Source organism: Ictidomys tridecemlineatus, unplaced genomic scaffold (assembly GCF_052094955.1).
Source record: "Ictidomys tridecemlineatus isolate mIctTri1 unplaced genomic scaffold, mIctTri1.hap1 Scaffold_48, whole genome shotgun sequence".
Classification (NCBI taxonomy): domain Eukaryota; kingdom Metazoa; phylum Chordata; class Mammalia; order Rodentia; family Sciuridae; genus Ictidomys; species Ictidomys tridecemlineatus.
Window position 1 is genome coordinate 424,925 of NW_027523119.1, and position 17,833 is coordinate 442,757.

Sequence of the window (17,833 nt, forward strand, 5' to 3'; positions counted from 1 at the left end):
AAGTCAAATTCAACAATTCAGTGAGACTGTCTCAAATAAAATAAAAGAGACTGAGCATGTAGCTCAGTGGTAGAGCTCTAGCTAGCTTCTGCGAGTCCCTGTATTCAATCCCCAGTACCATAATGTGAAAGAAAGGACTTATCTAACCATCTATCCTTAATATTTATATCATAAAATGAAAGCGGACTAATCAATTTCCTTAAATACGTGAGTATGAAATTCAAAAAGGAAGCCCAAGATGAACTTTTAAATTAAGAACATAACCTAAACCTAAGTGGGTAAGGTAAAAAATCAAAATTAAAAAACCAAAAACCTTGCCTAACCAGAGGAAATATAGCTATAATGTAAGTTAGGAAATATAGCTATAATGTAAGTCTAGCAAATATACTTTCCTTATTTTGGACACAGAAATAGAACAATAGATTTTCAGAACATATTATACTAAGTCTTGTAAGTTTAATTTCATAGAACAAAATGGAAATAGGGGTCAAGACAAAATTTTAGTTAAGTTTATAAACGTAAAACAAAAATCATTTTGTAGTTCAGATTATATATGTACATATTCATATACATGTGTGTATATACATATACATATACATATTTGTGTATGTATATATGTATTTTAGTACATTTTGTTTTTTGAAATTGGATCTCATTATGTTGCACAGGCTGTCTGAAATGATCCTTCTGCCTCAGTCTCCCAAGTACCAGAATTATAGACCCATTCCATGACATCCAGCCAGGTTCTTCTTTTTAAACTACAAAGCATTTAAAGTATCACTAAGTAAAAACATTCAGTTAAAAAAATTTTTCAATTCAAAAAATTTTTAAATATTAATAAAGGAATTGTTTTTTAGGCTTAATAATAATACATGATTTATTTAAAATAAAAATTTTTAACTTTCAGAGACACACATAGAAGTATTTACAGACGAAATATGTTTTCTGAGATCTACTTCAAAATAATCCTGGGGGTAGAATATTTAAATCTGTAGGGAAGCAGATAAAACATGTGTTGATAATTATTGAAGTTAGATAATGGATAAATGGGTTCATTATATTTTCTGTCTACTCTTGCACATGTTTGAAATTTTCCATAACAAATTTGTTTTAAAATCAAAAAGTGGAAAATTTCCTTAAATAACAGAACAAATTTTACTATAATGTTGTTTTTTTCCTCTCTAAATTGGGTCTTTAATGGGCTGGGATTGTGGCTCAGCAGTAGAGCGCTCGCCTAGCACATGTGAGGTGCTAGGTTCCATCCTCAACACCACGTAAAAATAAATACATAAAATAAAGGTATTGTGCCCAACTACAACTAAAAAATATTTTCAAAAACTGTATTAAATTGGATATTTAAGATTACCTCTTGGAATATTGCTAATAGCCGAAAAGAACTATGTTACAAACAGCAAACACTACTTAAAAAGTATGGTAATACATCTAATGTAATGCCAAATAAATTATGTCAACACCTACCTGAGTAGGTACCAGCTACTAGGCACTTTGCAAGGTACAGAACAGTTAATTTTTTTTTATAAAATATTAATGCAAGTAAAATATACATTTTTCTCACCGTTCAATCAGTAAGCTTAGCAATTCCTGGTTTACAAAACGAACGATATGTAGTAAGAAAAGTATGAACAAAATTGGGATCTGAAAAAGTAGAGCATAAACATATTTCATGTTCAATTTTTCAGTTTAATTAATTCAAAATACCATATTTCCCTTCCTTTTTAGTTTGGTTCTTCCTGCCAACTGTGGTATTTTCTTGATAAATAAGGATTGTTTTCAAATTTTTAAAATTTGCATTAATATGCAAATTTTATGAGCACTTATTTAATAACTAATCAAGTTAACAATATTTAATTAGCTATTTATCCCTTTTGATTCTGCAGTATTTTAATATTCTGGAGGCAATTCATTTTTTTTTTCCTGAGATCTTCTAAATAATTCTGGGAGTAGGTATTTAAATCTGTAATGAAACAGATGAAACATGAGTTGACAATTATTAAAGTTGGATGATGGATAAATGGGTTTATACATTATCTTTGAACACCATTTAAAAGCTTTTGGGAATTAGGCCCTAGATAAGTACTCACAATGAGTTTCACATACCTGCATACATATGATATGTTAACCTTTCAATTAATTTCACCACAGTTCCTCCTTTAATAATGGGGATTCCACTTCTACTTTGCAAGTTGTCTTCAAAAACAATGTTTTCCTCAGAGTCTTTTACCACAAAACGATACACATCTGGACTTGGTAATCTCAGTGGCTGATCATTTTCTTCTTTCAATAAAACAGAATCTAGCATTCTATCTAGAGTACTACGATAATGAAGAGAAATAATGGTTGCCATCCAATTATTTTTCTCTTCTGCAGAATTAGCAGCAAATATTATGCTGTCTTTGGATACTAATTCAAAAGCATGTCTGCACTCACAAGTATCTTCCTTATCACAGATTTGTACTTTCCTCATGACAAACTTTTCTTTTAATCTATATTCTGCACTACTATAACCTGGAAGCGGGGTCTGGCCATGATTAGGTTTACAGCTGATCATTAAGCCATCAAAGAGAAAAATATGTCGTTCATGTTTAGCACCAGTTCTTGTCAATGGTCCTTCCATTATAAATTCATTGCAGCACTGTCCAATATCTTTGCCTTCCCATCCATCTATGTTTTTCTGAATTTCTTTCGTTTTTTTGATGGCCAGGTGCTTGCTTCTTAATTGATGATTATAAAAAGGGCAAACAGGATCCCTAATAAAAAAATGAATATAAGATTATTCAATGATTACACAGTTCTAATTCCTAATTTCTTCAAGTGAGAACTATCTCAAATCAAGTGACAAAAATATTAAGTTGGAGTGAGGATGTAATCCAGTGGTAAAGCACACGGTTATTAGAATACATGAAATTATGGGTTAAATCCCCAGACTTTCAAAAGAAAAAATTAAACATCCAAATACTAAATTTTATATACAACATTTACTTTTTTTCATTACTGTGAAAGTGAAGTACTACAGACTATATTTCAAAATTCCTAATGCCATAAGTACTAAAATTACAAAAGAATCCTAAATTCTTATACTGATTATACAATTTTTTTTAGATTCATTAAGTGTATCTTAACATATGATCTTCTTTCTTTTGTAAAAATTCAAGGTTGGGTTTGGCAGTCCCTGGCTGTTGCTTTTGCATCTCCCCTTTATTCCCTACAGCAGCCACAGGGCTGCTTCCTAAATGCCATAGAAACAGCCTCACTCCTTTGCTCCAGACCCTCCAATACCTTCTATCCACCCAGAACAGAGCCCAGAGCCCTCATCATGTCCTACAGACCATGGGGTGGGAGCTGAGCAGGAAACAGGGTGCCCAGGCTCCCGGATTTGTTTTCCTGGGGCTGTCAACAGAGCGGGGATCCAGACCTCGTCTTCTGGTGCTGCCCTGGTGGTGGGTGAGGTTCTGTCCTCAGGCACTGTCCCCAGAGTTTACCCTCCCATCTCAGCAGAACAGAAAGCTGGAAGCCTGGAACCTGGTCTCCTTCCTTGTTCATTCAGTGACCACCTAGCTGGAGGACTGGCCGAATGTCTTGCACAGACCAATGAGTGTTAAGTGTGCCTCCTTCCTGCACAGCAAGCCTAGGGCCTCACCAGGCGCAGAGCTACGCAAGGCCGGCTCTGCAGAGCATTTGTTTAGGAGGCAGGTGAGGCTTGGTGGGAGGGGACGTTCCCTTCCGCTCTCTTTCCCAAGTTGAGTTGGCATCTGAAAGACGTGCTTCCACATTAAAAGAAGGAGAGAGAAGGCCATCGTGGTGGTTACCCCAGCATCGATGTCCATACCTGCTGTGTCCGGCTGGTGGCAGGTTCTTAAAGTGGTCCGTGGATGTGCAATCACGCAGGATCAGGAAGCCAGAGAAAACCAAGGTCGGGAGAGGAAGGACATGGCCAAGGCTGTCGGGTCAGAGGGGCTCTTGCCTAAAACTCTCTGGACCATGCGTCTACATTTTTGCCAGAGTCTACATAAGAGTAATTTTTTTTCTTTGAATTCTCGTAAGTTTTGTCTCATTTTTTTTTTTTTTGGAACCGTCAGAGGTTTTACATGTTTTACCACAAAAGCGGGAGCAACACCATCAAGTCCATGGTTAAACTGAGCTTTTTGTAAGACAGAGAAACAGGAAATAGATCGTTCTAAACACACGGAACTCTTCTGCAGATATCTTTTCTGGCATCTTGTTAACAAGAACAATTATGGTGAGCTGGGGATGTGGCTCAAGCGGTATCACGCTGGCCTGGCATGGATGCGGCCCAAGTTCGATCCTCAACACCGCATACAAACAAAGATGTTGTGTCTGTCGAAAACTAAAACATAAATATTTAAAAAATTTTCTTTCTGTCTCTCTCACTCTCTCTTAAAAAAAAAAAGAACAATTATGGTGAGGGTCTTTGTAGAAGCTTAATTAAGATGCATTGGCGGAGAAGGGGGCGCCACTACAGGGCAGCAGTGAGGTCCCCCAAGAGGTGACTGGGTCCATAGGACTACAGGACATGACAGGAAGGCACATGGCTACCCATCTATGAAGAGGTGTCAGTGGTCACTCAAGGGAAGGGAGGTTGGGGTCCTTCTGCTGATGGGTTGGACACAGCATGGATGTCCTGGTGATGGGTACTTCTATCTCCAGGTGATGCCCGGAGCCTGGTGTACCATGGGCCCTCCAGCTGCGTCTGATCAGGCTGCATGGGGACATGGACTCCTCCCTCACCTGCATCACTTCATCTGTAAAATGAGGAGGTAAGGGCCAGCTCGTCATGCCCACCGAGGACCTAAGCTGCAGCTGTCCATCACCTCTGGTTTCAACACTTGCCTGTGTGGTCAGGATGGACCGTGCTGTAACACCACCAGGCTTTGTTCCCTTTGGTTCCTGTGGTGTCACAACAGAGCACCACGTTAAGCAAGTCTGCAGTGTGCTCAGCTGGTGGCTGTGTGATAATGGATAATTCTGGGAGAAATGTCTTACCTTGGGGGATATTTATTCCATTTTCCAAATGAAGTGTGTCTCATGACCACCTTCAAGTCTTGGGATTTATTAGAAGGACTCACAAGACCAATTCACCATGATTTGCTAGAAGAACTCAAAGTCACTGTCCTGACTAAGGTTCATGCCTGCAGGTGGACAGGAGGGACAGCAAGAGGTGTACCAAGCATGGAGGAGCGAGCTAAGACCTCCAGAGCCCTTCCTCAGGGAGTCACATGGGAAGTGGTTTTCTCATCTAGCCGTGACCTTCAGCAATCCATAAGAAACATTTTCACCCAGGGAAGCCCACCCAGGTCTTTAAGCCTGAGACTTTCACCGGGGGCCATGACACAGGTTCCACATTGGCAGATGACCACAGTCCAGTTGGGCAGGTTTCCCACTTTACAACTCTGGGGGATGATCATTCATATTGATAGTCCATGCAACATTCAACATGTATCATGTGATTTTCTTGCAGATTACTGCTAAGTATCTTACCAAAGTCGCAGATTTTTCTAATTTATAATTCAGTGTACCATTTGGAATAGTAATGGAGCTGGAAATAATGAGTCAAGTGGTACATATTTAATAATAAATATTAACAAAATGCTTATGTAATTTAAAATGTATATGCTCTAAGGACCAAATGTTTTTGGCTGATCAAGAGAAAATCTGTAGAATACTTTCTAAGTGATGATATTGGTTGCCCTTGGCAGTGGACTTTAGAGAGTTGGTCCTTGAGTAATTTTTATTTCATATATTTACTATGAAACATATATTTATAATAAAAGACTTAAGACCCATAAGCTTGAACCATACTGACTTGAGTGGTTTGCATTATGAGCATGCTACCAAACTTCCAACCAGGAAGGCACCTTGGAGCTTGACCTTGCAAGACCAGGTCATGGTTCCAAGGTGATTTCCAGGAGCTTCCGCACCTTGGCAATTCTCCAGGCCTGGAGCAGGCTTGCTCTGACTTGCCTGTGTAAATCCAAGTTCAGGATTCTCAATTTCATAATTGACTTAGAGGCTTCTTGTCCCTGGATGCCAAGGAGACGCCACTTCCCCCTTTCCTGTGTCCAGCAATGATGGCTGCAAGGCTGACTCTAGGTCTTTGTGGTTTTACCCAGGTTTTACCGAAGATTAACTGAAAGGGCTCTAATGATGAATGCCAACCATGACCTCCCAGGAATTGGCTTTTGTTAGCTGCAAAAAGAAAACCCCCAGTCTATCAAGCCCCTGCTCGGATCTGCCATTAGTATCTAACAAGTGAAATTCAGTTAAATCGCATGTCACCAGGTTTCTTGCAAAGAAAACTTGAAGTTGAATTTTGCAATTGATTCCCCAGGCCCTACCAGAACCCACTGAGAAAGAAAGATAATGGAAATGGATTGTTTCAAGCCCACTTCAGAAGTGTAATTAGGGACGGCCTTGGGCAGCTATGGCTTCTTAGGCATTCGAACAGAGTTTGGAATTTCTTGCCAAATTTGTGAAGTCATTTAAATTTTTTTTGTAAAGAGCTCTTTTGTTCAGATTCTCTGCCTTTTAAGAAGGCAGGCTTAGCTCTCATCAGCCAGGGACTTGGGCTGTCGCTTTCTGACAGTCCTCCCTTGGTCTGTTCTGTTCTTCCACTTACAGCTCCTGGTCTCAGGGTCTCCCAAATAACAGGTGCCAAGAAGGAGCCCCCTCCACCAGGCAGCCAGGGGGGCTGGCGGCAGGTTCAATGAGGGGAGGAGCTGCTGTCTGAATCCATTTTTTTCCCCAGGGAAAAACACAGAGAAGAAAAATATCTTCATTCAACATAGTGAATGTTCCCCAAGGTACCAATTGACCATCATCTCAGGTTCCACCTGCCAGGTGTGGCCACACCTGACAAAAGGCCATCTTGTCAAAGCCACCCCATGCTGCAAAGTGCAATTGACAACCTCCAGGAGAGGAGGGCACTGCACGTGCTACTCGGATGGTAAACAGGTAACACATCAATCCCTGTTTTTACAGCCTTCCAGGGAATTCTGAAGCAGGTCTTGCTTAGGAACCAGAGTGTATGGGGCTGGGGGGGGGCAGCCTGATACTTAGGCTTTAAAGAACAAAACGAGTTGTGTCATAGTAGATCAATGGGCCCTCCTGAGGGATTCCTGAAGGTGGGGCTGGACCTCAGGAAGGGGGAGGGGCGAGACTCGCCAGCTCTGAAGATCAGACCCCACAAGCGTGGGCACTCAAGGGCCCACCCAGGGGCAACAGCAGCACAACCACTGGAGGGATCAGCCAGTGGCAGGGATATTGGGAACATGGGACATCTGATGGTCTGTCAGGCTTGGGTCATGGGAACAAGAGACCTTCCAGAACATTCTCACAGAAGGCTCAGGCCCCACTCTCTCCATTCCGTGCTGCTCCTCTCAAGGGCTTGGGCCTTACAGGCTTTGTCTCCATTCCCAGTGCTTTCTGTTCCCCTGTAAATCTTGTGTGTCTTCAACGGCCACCAAACCTATCTTCCTCCTAAATGGCCCTGGCCTCTGCACGTGCCTCTGTGCATGGCTTCTGGCTACAGGGGAGAGGATGCCTGAGCTCCAGCCCAGCATCTACCTCCCCAGCGCCTCCTCGCCCTGCTCCCCCTTCCAGCCCCTGGGACTGGGAACCTCTGGGGAGAACCCATCCTTCTCAGACATCGGTTTTCATATTTAGCAGTAACTTGCCTTGTACTAAAAATCCTAAACTTGTTACCCCCGCGTCGCTCTCCTCTAAGCTGAATTATTTTTTCCAGTTACATTAACCTGCCTGTTTTGTTCTTTTATGAATCCACATCAGGGCCAAACAGGGGTTGAAAGGACGACTATCCTAGGAAGAATCCTTGCAGGAGGACAGGAAAGCCCCATCACGAAGGGACTTCGCCACAGAGACAAGGACTTGAATTGGGTCTGCAAACCCCTGTCCCTGTGCCCTGTTGACAAGGTGACCTACAGTCCCCTCTGACAGGACTCAGGGCTTCCCTGGGATAAAAATGTTTGAGTGGTAAAGCCAGAAATGTCCCAGACAATCTGGGACCAGGTGACCATCCCTCTGCATTCAAAGCTGTGGGGACAGCAGGACAGTGGGGTAGAGGAGGGTGGATTCTGCGTGAACCTAAAAGCTGTGTTTAAAGTCCAGTTTTCTTACCACTTAGCAAGTGACTTTGCTTCTCTAAGACTAAAACTGCTGCATCTTCAACATGATATGCCTGCGCTCTTCCTGCTAGGTACTATGGTGAGGAGTAAATGGACCTTGAATAGGCCTGGCCCAGCATCAGCCCTGGGCAGCTTCTCCCTGAGCCTCATGATCAGTGCATCTCATCATCAGCAGCTGGGGAACAGCAGATGCTGGGATTGGCAAGAAAACTTGGGCTTTCCTTGAGACACAGTAGTGAAGGGGTGTCACAGACACTAGCAATCAAGCTCCAGGTCATTATAATAAATGCAGGAAAAAAATCCATGATGGACAAAATGTCAAAATGTCAAATAAGGACAAGGTGAGGTTCCCTGTGGGTCGTACTGAAGCCCGAGACTGAAGGCACTGTATATGCCTCTGCATGTGTGCTCCATGGATGTCTCAGTGACCAAAGCTTTAACAAAATTGATTTTGATGATTCAAGAGGTCAAGAAAGCAGTTATAATAACATCTGTGTGGGGTATAAGTGAAGTATTTGAATTTAAAAATATTATTACGACTTTTAAGACACCTACTTTTTAATTTTTTTGATTTTTTTTCAATTAATAGAATGTTCTGTGGAAAACTAACTGTGAAAAAAATCATGGAAATATCTACCCTTCGGATCTTGCTTCTTAAGCTAGCTGGGTGTTCCCAGGTTTGCCCATTCCATAGCACGGGTCTGAATTTCCTTCCTTTCCAGGGCTGGAGGACACCCCGGAATGTGGACGACTACCCTTTCCTTAGCCATTCTTTGGCTGAGGGACCTTGGGAAGGTTTAGTCCATGGTGACCAGCACTGCCTTGTGAGCCCCTATTTCTGACTCTGCCTGTGTGAAATGTCCAGCATATGTGAATCCAGAGGGGAAGAAAGCAGACCAGTGAGGGTCAGGAGCTGGGAAAGAGGGAAGGGTGCAGAGGTACTGGCTTCCTGCTGAATGATGATGGGTCCATCATTTGGACTTGAATCCTGATTTGGTTTCATTGGGCTGATTTTTCTTTTCTGAGGCCTCAGGCACCTGCAGGATGAGCTGCTCCCATTGCTGAGTCCTTTGGAAAAACACCTAAGCCGCCCTCTGAACAAGGGCAGCATGTGTGTGGCTGAGGGCAGCATCTTACATCTCCAGATGGTGTTGGTCACTGGTCATCATGTGGCTGTGCTAGGTATGAGCACAGTATGAGCCTTTCTGACCACAGTGATGACCTAGTCATTTAGCACGAGCAGGGTCCACTCATGGGCGAGGCTCGATGTCTGTTCAACTTCAGGGCCAGTGGTACAGGAGGAGGTGGAGATTTCCTCTGCTCCCTGGAGTTGGTTGCCATGGCAACCAATAGACCATCGCTGCACAGTCCTGGAAGAACTGGGACAGGGGAATCAGTAGGTCTCAGAACACCCCAACTTTCACCGCGCTTCAAGGTCTGACAAGCCTGTTTGCCTCCCTTTGTTTTGCTGTCCTGGGAAAGGAGCCGGGGGCCTGTGCAGGCCTCCCTTCCCTCTGAAAGATGAGGAAACTGGGGCTCTGGGGGGCAGGCAGCAGGCGGGGAGCCACTCAGCTGCAATCAGGCAGGTGGACATCCTGGGGACCATAAGAGCCCTCAGGGAGCTTGGGAATGCAGCCCCAGAACACTGCTTGGCTTCCGTGGAGATGGAGAAGAACAGGGAGGCAGGCCAGTCATTGCTACTCCAGTGTGCGAGTGCACTGGAGAGCAGAGAGAATTCCTGGGGAGGTGTGGGCATGTGCTTTGCTTCTCAATTCACATCGTTTTCTTGTGAACATGAAATGTGCTTATGGCCCTCGCCGAGTTTCTACAACTGAGAACACCTTGTTGTATTCACTTCCAAGCCTCCTTTTTAATTGCTCGCCATATTCTAATTGTAGGTTGAGGGGGAAGTATAATTAGCACATCAAATGCATCCTTTCATGGGACAAACCATGAGTAAATATTTAAGTCAAGAAAACAAGTCAACTAAATTAAATGTATGAAACTGCAGATGGCTGCGTACCAAGGAGCGCAGGGCCACCTGCTGAGAGCCATAGCTGAGTTGGAATGATGCAGAATGATGCAGCTGAGTTGGAATTTGCCAGAATGGAGTGGTTGAGAGGTGAAGCCAGGGATGGTTATGTTAAGCTGTGTATACAATTGTATATTAGACCCCTGCTGTCCGCCTCAGGTGCTGGCTACTTGGGAGTTCTCATGGGGATTCCTGGGGAGTTCTCATTGGTTGGAGAAGTGCCGGAGGAGGGATTTCCAGTTGGTATGTGGTGTGTCCCGGGAGAAGGCCATGTGCGTGGCATTCGAGGGAGAACAGAAATAAAGTTTGTTCCTTCTTGAGTGGCTCGTGATTTGTGCCCAGCCAGACTGCGGCAGCCACCAAGGCATCCTGACTGAATCTGCAGGACACCTGGGGTCACTAGGGCCATAGGCCAAAGGCTTTAGCTCTTGCTGTGGGTGTTCTCCAAAGTCTGTGGGAAACTGTGGTCCGAGGTGCCCAGCCCTACAGTGTATTTTATAAAACATGAAAATCATTCCTTCCAAAGGAACAACATACGATGTAATGAGCCAGCTGTTCTGCTCCGGGGTCAGGATGTGAGGGTGGCCTGCTGTCATCACTAGGCAGCTCTGCACTGGTCCTGGTCTCTGCCTCTTCTCCCCTGCCTGTTCTCTGTCATACTCACCTGAGCAAGTGAATGTCAGCAGCAGGAAATTTATGTTGCTCTACCCTAGAGGCAGGGCTCAAGCAGACTCTGTGTCCTTGCCACCTGTGTCCTTGAGTCCCCTGGGGCCAGAGATTTGGGTGCCTGTTCCCTTGCTAACAAGGGATCTAGAGCGTGGGTGGAACAAGCCTGGTCCTTGAAGAAGCTGGCCGTGCTGCAGCTCAGGATGACCTGCAATTTGTTCCCAAGGCCCCACAGTGACACCCTGAGACAGGCATGGGCTGTCAGAGGCTCTGCAGCCTCCACCTGTGCCTACAGGGGCAAGAATCTGGGTGCTCCCAACCGCCTGAGTGACCATAGAAGCACACACAGAAAACTCAGCCCACATCAGCAAGGTCCAGAGCAAACCTGAAGGACCTTTCCAGAGTCCCCTCCCAGCAGAGTCCCACAGGATGAGCCTCGTTCCTCCAGCAAGGAGCTGTGACCACTCGTGTTCAAGTTGCATGTCAGGCTGCGTTTCAGAGGCTCAAGGTCCAGGGCTGTCCTGGACGTGGGTCACTCGGGCACCTCTGGAAGCAGGTGCTCAGCATGAACCACATTGTCAGTGACAGCAGTAGGGTGTACTACACCATCCTGCACAGAAGGGGTGCCACACTCTAGAGAACCAAGTCCCACGTGTCATGGAAGCCTCTTTCTGAGGGTGGCAGCCCCAGGCCTGCTCTATTAACTCCTGCACAGGATCCAGCACGGGTAAGTGAGCCATCAGGTCCAGAGAAACCTCAAGGACAAGGTGTCCTGGGAGTGGAGCCACAGCAGGCTTCAAAGTCACCCTGGGGTGGGGAGCATTGTGAGGCTGGGTGGTTCATGGGGAAGACATGTGCTGTAGTGAGCCAGCGGTTCTACTGCGGGGCCAGGACAACAAGGGCAGCAACCCCAGCACCTGCTGGGCAGCCCTGCTGGGCCCCCATGGCAGTCTGCTATGGTCCTGGTGTGTGAACAGCTCAGGACCCTTTGATTCAGGGCTGACCATCGCTCCTCTCAGCTCTTCTCCCCCTCCAGCCTCCTCCAAGGAGGAAGCCACACCTCACAGCAGGCCAGGGATGCTCAGTGGGTACACCTTGCCCCCGAGGCTGAGGGCAGCAACCCCAACCTGCCTTGCCCTGGGCAGCACTCTCCTCCTTAATTATGGGATTCCTGCCAGGAAGGTCTGACAACACCCACCTCCATTCTCAGATGGCACCACTGGACTGGAGACAGGGGGGTCCTGTAAGGGGGCCATTAAGAGATGACTGTAATTTAAGATCTCCTTGATCAAGTGTGTCAATCATTTGGAAGGTTCTAGGCCAGGGAATGTTTTGGATTGTAAGGGTCCGGCGGAGCATCGGAGAAAGAGACCACAAGTGACTGGCTTCATGAAAAACATACAAGGGGATTTTTTAATTTAGGATCCAATTCAGCGCGCTGAGACTCTAGGCCCACTCAAGAAGCAAGAGCAGCCCAAAGCCCAGAGCAGGAGTTGAACAATGCTTAAGTACACCTTTTGGGGAGGACTGGGGTGGGGGGCTTTGCATACATCACAGTCTCCTTTAACAAATCACCTTACACCTCGGGAAAATCAAACAATAGTTCTTAGACTTGATTAGTACATTTATTGGCGGGAACAGGGCTGGCTGGAGTGATAGGTCTTTCCTAAGGAGGGGGTTACATTTAAATTGATTGGTTTGGACCCTGAATATCTACGTGAGGAATTGCACAGGACTCCAGGCCATAATTCAACTAAATGGCCAGTGGAGCCTTGTCCTAACTGCCTCAGGAATTAACCCATGCTTTGCAGTTTAGAAACTTTACCCTTTCAGGATTAGCTATCAAAATCTAAAGTTGGGGGCTGGGGCTGAGGCTCAGTGGTAGAGCACTCGCCTGGCAAATGGGAGGCACTGGGTTGGATCCTCAGCACCACATAAAATTAAATAAATAAAATAAAGGTATTGTTTCTGTCTACTACTTAAAAAAAATTAAAAATCTAAAATTCAGGAATCCTCATAGACCAAATTTTCAGATCCTCCTAATTCAGGCAGAACTGTGCCCTGTGGCCATGCCCCCCAGCTGCCATCCCCGGATAGTAGCAGAACCACCCCAGGGGCACCTGTCTGGCCTGTTCTCCACCAGCCCCTGTTTCCCCGGCTCTGAGGCCCCCTCAAGAGGGAAATGTGGGAAGTGCATTGCTGATCCCTGCTCTTTGGGCCCTCCAGTCCCAGCCTGGGCTGCTGACCCAGCCCTGTGCCACCAGGCTCTCCTTGAGTTTCACGAGCCTGCCCCACACCTGCCTTGGCATAAGGGAGCCAGCAGATGATGCCTGCTGAGACCTCTCCTGTCTACTCATACCCATTTCCTTATTAACCACCCTCCCTTGGGCTACAGGAGTCGGGCTAATGTGATTTTCTGAACATCTATCACATTAATCCACTGGCTGTCACCTTGTTTTTTGAGTCAAATGAAAAACATAAACTAATCTTTAATTTATAACAAACTAGTGACACTTGAATTTCATTAAACCACGTGGGACTGAGGACACCTTTGCCTTCATTCCAAATGCATGGGGGCAGGCCCACGGGGCACCATGTTTTCTCAGCAGGTGGGATGCTGGCCAAGCAGCTGTCACCAAGGGAGGAAAGTTGGTCATGCCCTCTAAAATCTCTCATCTACTCCAGCTTTTATTTGAGAAAACTTTTCTCATTTTGGAAAGAAATACCCCAGTACCCTTGGCTCTGGAAATACTGTGACAGCCCTCTGGGAACACCTTCCATCACCAAGTCATCTCTGCCCCTTCTCCTTCCACAAATTATTTCATCCGACTCCGGTAGGTACTAGGAACCATAGTAACACTGGTCACCCACCTGGAGCACAGGTTGTGCATAGCCACTGCCACAGCTGGTCCGCCTGCTGGCAGGTTCTGCCTCCTCACACTCAATCCTTGGCAGAGACAAAACAAAACCAAAATGCACTTTTGACTTTCTTTTTTGCTTTTTTTGACTTTTTGACTTTCCCTAAACAACGATTTATGTAGCACATGCATCGTAGTGAGTATTATAACTAATCTGATGGTTTGAAGCCCACGGGAGGATTTACACAGGTCCTGTGCAAATACATGGCCACTTTACATAAGGAACTTGAGCAGCCACACATTTGGCTTTCTGAGGGATCCAGAACGTGTCTCCTACAGACACCGAGGTGGCGGGGAGGAATGAAGCCTGAGCTCATGTACCCCTGCGTCTGTCATTGTGCATCACACACACTGGCCTGCATGGCCACAGCTGGGAGGAGCATGTCTCTGAAAAACTCTGAGCTACTAGAGCCCCATGTCCCCCCAGGTGCAGGTAGATAGAGGGCCTAGAGGGGACATCACCTTGAAAAGGGGAGAAGCTCATCAGTTCAGCTGTGACAACCACTCCAAGCCCATCTGCCAGGGGATGGGGACTAGAATGTCCCAGGCAGGCAGTAAGAGCAGGTGACCAGTGGGGGCAGCTGAAGGAAGATGGGGACAAGAACACTGGGCCATTAAGCAGCTGCGGTTGCATGGCCTCCAGCTAGATCCCCAGGGGCATGGCCTGTGTTCCCGCCTGCTGCAGTCACTCAGTGGATCACAGCGTGATGCTGAAGCCAGATTTAAAGTTAGGTAGTCAGTGTAGTTAGGTAAATTGGGTCTAATATCGAGTGAAATCCAAAATGGAGGCCATGCTGGGAATGACTCAGGGAAAACACAGGACAATTCATGGAATGTTAATGAAGTCCCAAAAAGGCCCTATGCCAAAGTCCATCCCAAAGAAGTGATAATGAAGTCCTTCCTGATCAGATTACTTCTTTGGCCCACCTGTGTCCCACCCCTTGGGCCCTCCAACCTACATTCCATCACCAAAACTATAAAAAGGGGAGACAACCGCACTTCCACAGATTCCACCTCTTCGGTCCCCTTCTTCCTCCGGGAGAAGTCTTTTCTGCTGTCCTTTAATAAACTTCTAATTTCTACTCTGACCTTGCCTCGGCGTGCTTCTTTGGTGTTATTCTTCAACATCAGGGAAGCAAGGACTCGTCACCGGCCAACAGTCACCGGTCAACAACACAGGACCTGTATACATATGCACAGGACCACGTGTATACATATGCACAGGACCACCCCTCTGTGTTTGCAGGGCCCCTGAGATGTCAGTGACTGTGAGCTAATCTTATTCTGGGTTCTGAGCACCTTCTCCAGCCATCGCACCTACCATTGTAGTTTCCAATCTGGTGAAGGGAAAAGAAAGACTCCTGTGGGGGTGTGGGTAGCAGAGGGCTCTTGTCATCAAAGACCCTTTGAAACAGCCAGTTATTAAGGCTATGGCAGTCCAGAGGGGGACAGAAGTGTGACTTCAATGCCCCTGCCCAGAGGACCCCTCAAGCCCCTCCTCAGACCTGGGTTCTGTATCATTAATTAGTTGCATAGCTTTGAGACATTTCTCTATGGATTTTTAAAAAAATGCATTTGTAAATTAAGGAGCTTGTCACGCTATTTATTTATTTGTTTATTTTATTTTTGGTGGTGCAGGGGATGAACCCAGGGCTTGCTTGCTGCCACTGAACCACATCCCCAGCCCCAGTATCAGACTTCAAGAAAAAGTAGAGCTTTTTTGATTGAAGTCCAGGGTAGAAGCAGGGGCAGTGTCCTTTCTCCACTTTTACATAGTAGCCCTGCCCTTCACAAGATCCTGAGGATTCCTGTAGAGCAGGGTTTGAAAACTTTCTTATTTATCTTTTTTTTTGTGGGGGAGATGGTACCAGGGATTGAACTCAGGGGCACTCAACCACTAAGCCACATCCCCATCCTTTTTTATATTTTATTTAGAGATAGGGTCTCACTGAGTTGCTTAGCACCTTGCTTTTGCTGAGGCTGACTTTGAACTCATGATCCTCCTGATTCAGCCTCCCAAGCTACTGGGATTACAGGTGTATACCACCAGGCCCAGCTTTATTGTTTATCTTAAGGTACCTATTTATCCACATTCTATCTCTGCAAATAGCCAATTTTTTTCAAGCCTGGATCCTGTCCTAACTCTGAATTTACTTCATTTGTGTTCATTTAGCTAATTCAGCATTTCATTATACATAGCCTTATTTTCTTCTCTGGTTAATTATATAAGTAAATCTTGTCTCAAGAACCTTGAGAGCAGAAACCTGCTTCTAGAGACAGAATAGGCATTTAGGGTTAGGGTTAGGTTGGGTTAGGGTTAGGGTTAGGGTTAGGGTAGTTAGGGTTAGGGTTGTTAGGGTTAGGGTTAGGGTAGTTAGGGTTAGGGTTGTTAGGGTTAGGGTTAGGGTTGTTAGGGTGAGGGTTGTTAGGGTTAGGGTTGTTAGGGTTAGGGTTAGGGTTGTTAGGGTGAGGGTTGTTAGGGTTAGGGTTGTTAGGGTTAGGGTTAGAGTTGGGGTTGGGGTTGGGGTGGTTAGGGTTAGGGGGTTAGGGTTAGGGGGTTAAGGTTTAGGGTTGGGGTTGGGGTTAGGGTTTGGGGTTTAGGGTTAGGATTAGGGTGAGGGTAGGGTTTAGAGTTTAGGGTTAGGGGTTGGTGTTAGGGTTAGGGTTGGGTTAGGGTTAGGGTTTAGGGTTTTGGGTTAGTGTTGGGGGTTAGGGTTAGGGTTAGGGTTAGCATGTATTATGATTTTATTCCTTTTTATTGGTGAATTTACAGTATTACATTGTATGGCTGTCTCATGTTTTATGTGCCTATTCACTCATAAGTTGGTTGACATTTGAATTTTGGTTATTATCAATAAAACTGCATTGAACATTCATGTCAATGTTTTATGTGGACACATTCTTCATTTCTCTTGAATAAATACCTATAAGTAGAATTGCTGAGTCATATGTTCAGTTTGTAACTTTTTACAGTAGCTGTCAAATTTTCCAAATTGGGTGTACCATTTTATATGTCTACCAGCAGTATGAAGGGGTTTTCTGTTTCTCTGTATAGCAGCATTTATTATTATTTTTTTGATTGTAGCTATTATCAGTATACTTAACTATAGGTTTAATTTACATTTTTCTAATGTCTAATAATGTTGAATGTCTTTTCATATGCTTATTTTTCCCTCTGTAAATCTTGTTTGTGAAATGTCTGTTCAAATCTTTTACCTATTTTTTAAATTGAATTATCTCTTACCTATTGAGTTGTAGGTGTTCTTTACATTTATGTGGTGCTGAGGATCAAACCCAGTGCCTTGTGCATGCTAGGCGAGCACTCTACCACTGAGCCACAACCCCAGCCCTGATTATTAGTATTTAAACAGGAGTTGAAAGCTATACTTTTTTTTTCCTGACAAGAATCCTGCTTAGGGGCTGGGGCTGGAGCTTGGGCTTATTGGTAGAGTACTTGCCTAGCATGTGCAAGGCACTGGGTTCCATCCTCAGCACCACATAAAATAAATACATAAAATAAAAGGTATTGGTTCCAACTACAACTAAAAAAATAACAAAACAAAACTATTTAAAGAAAAAAAGAATCCTGCTTAGGTTGATAGCCACACTAAGCAAATTATATGTAGAAATATTCAAATAAAGAAACTATTACACCATAACTTCCCTGAACTCAGGGATGTATATTTGACATTGCTAAGGGTGTATAGACCATGAATTCCTTTAAGAGTCCACATAGGTCAGCAAGCGTTTAAAAAAAAGAAAGCAAATCCAGAAAAAGGACAATGGGCCATATTTATTTGTACCTTCTCCTGCATAAGAATTCATAAAACTGTGAGACTGTGAGTAAGTGAATGACATTTTAGGAAAATATATTGTGTGGTTTCCAGCTTTGGAAGCAAGTAAGTAAATGGATGAAAATTTGACTAAGTAACATGGTGGAGCTATCTTAGCAAATGTTAAGATTTCTTGTAAGAATTTATTGCTTAATGATAAAGGATGCAGACTTTTCATAAAGAGGATAGAGACCATTGAGAATA

General features: G+C 44.7%; 1 protein-coding gene across 1 annotated transcript; it reads right to left on the reverse strand.

Annotated features, from left to right (window-relative positions):
• Window positions 1–1,579: 1,579 nt before the first annotated feature.
• Window positions 1,580–3,561, reverse strand: LOC144373763 (son of sevenless homolog 2-like). The gene is made up of 3 exons (XM_078036768.1): window positions 3,434–3,561; window positions 2,119–2,768; window positions 1,580–1,656 (listed from the first exon to the last, which is right to left on the reverse strand). The coding sequence occupies exons 1-3, from the start codon at window positions 3,559–3,561 to the stop codon at window positions 1,580–1,582; spliced, it is 855 nt and encodes a 284-aa protein (XP_077892894.1).
• Window positions 3,562–17,833: the final 14,272 nt, after the last annotated feature.

Coding starts and splice junctions, on each gene's coding strand:
- LOC144373763 (XM_078036768.1), bottom strand. CDS start 3,561: ATGAACAAGGAAGGAGACCAGGTTCCAGGCTTCCAGCTTTCTGTTCTG. Junction 2,769..3,433: donor GGGCAGCACCAGAAGACGAG/GTCTGGATCCCC, acceptor TTTTTTTATTAG/GGATCCTGTTTGCCCTTTTT. Junction 1,657..2,118: donor AACATATCATATGTATGCAG/GTATGTGAAACT, acceptor CTACTTTTTCAG/ATCCCAATTTTGTTCATACT.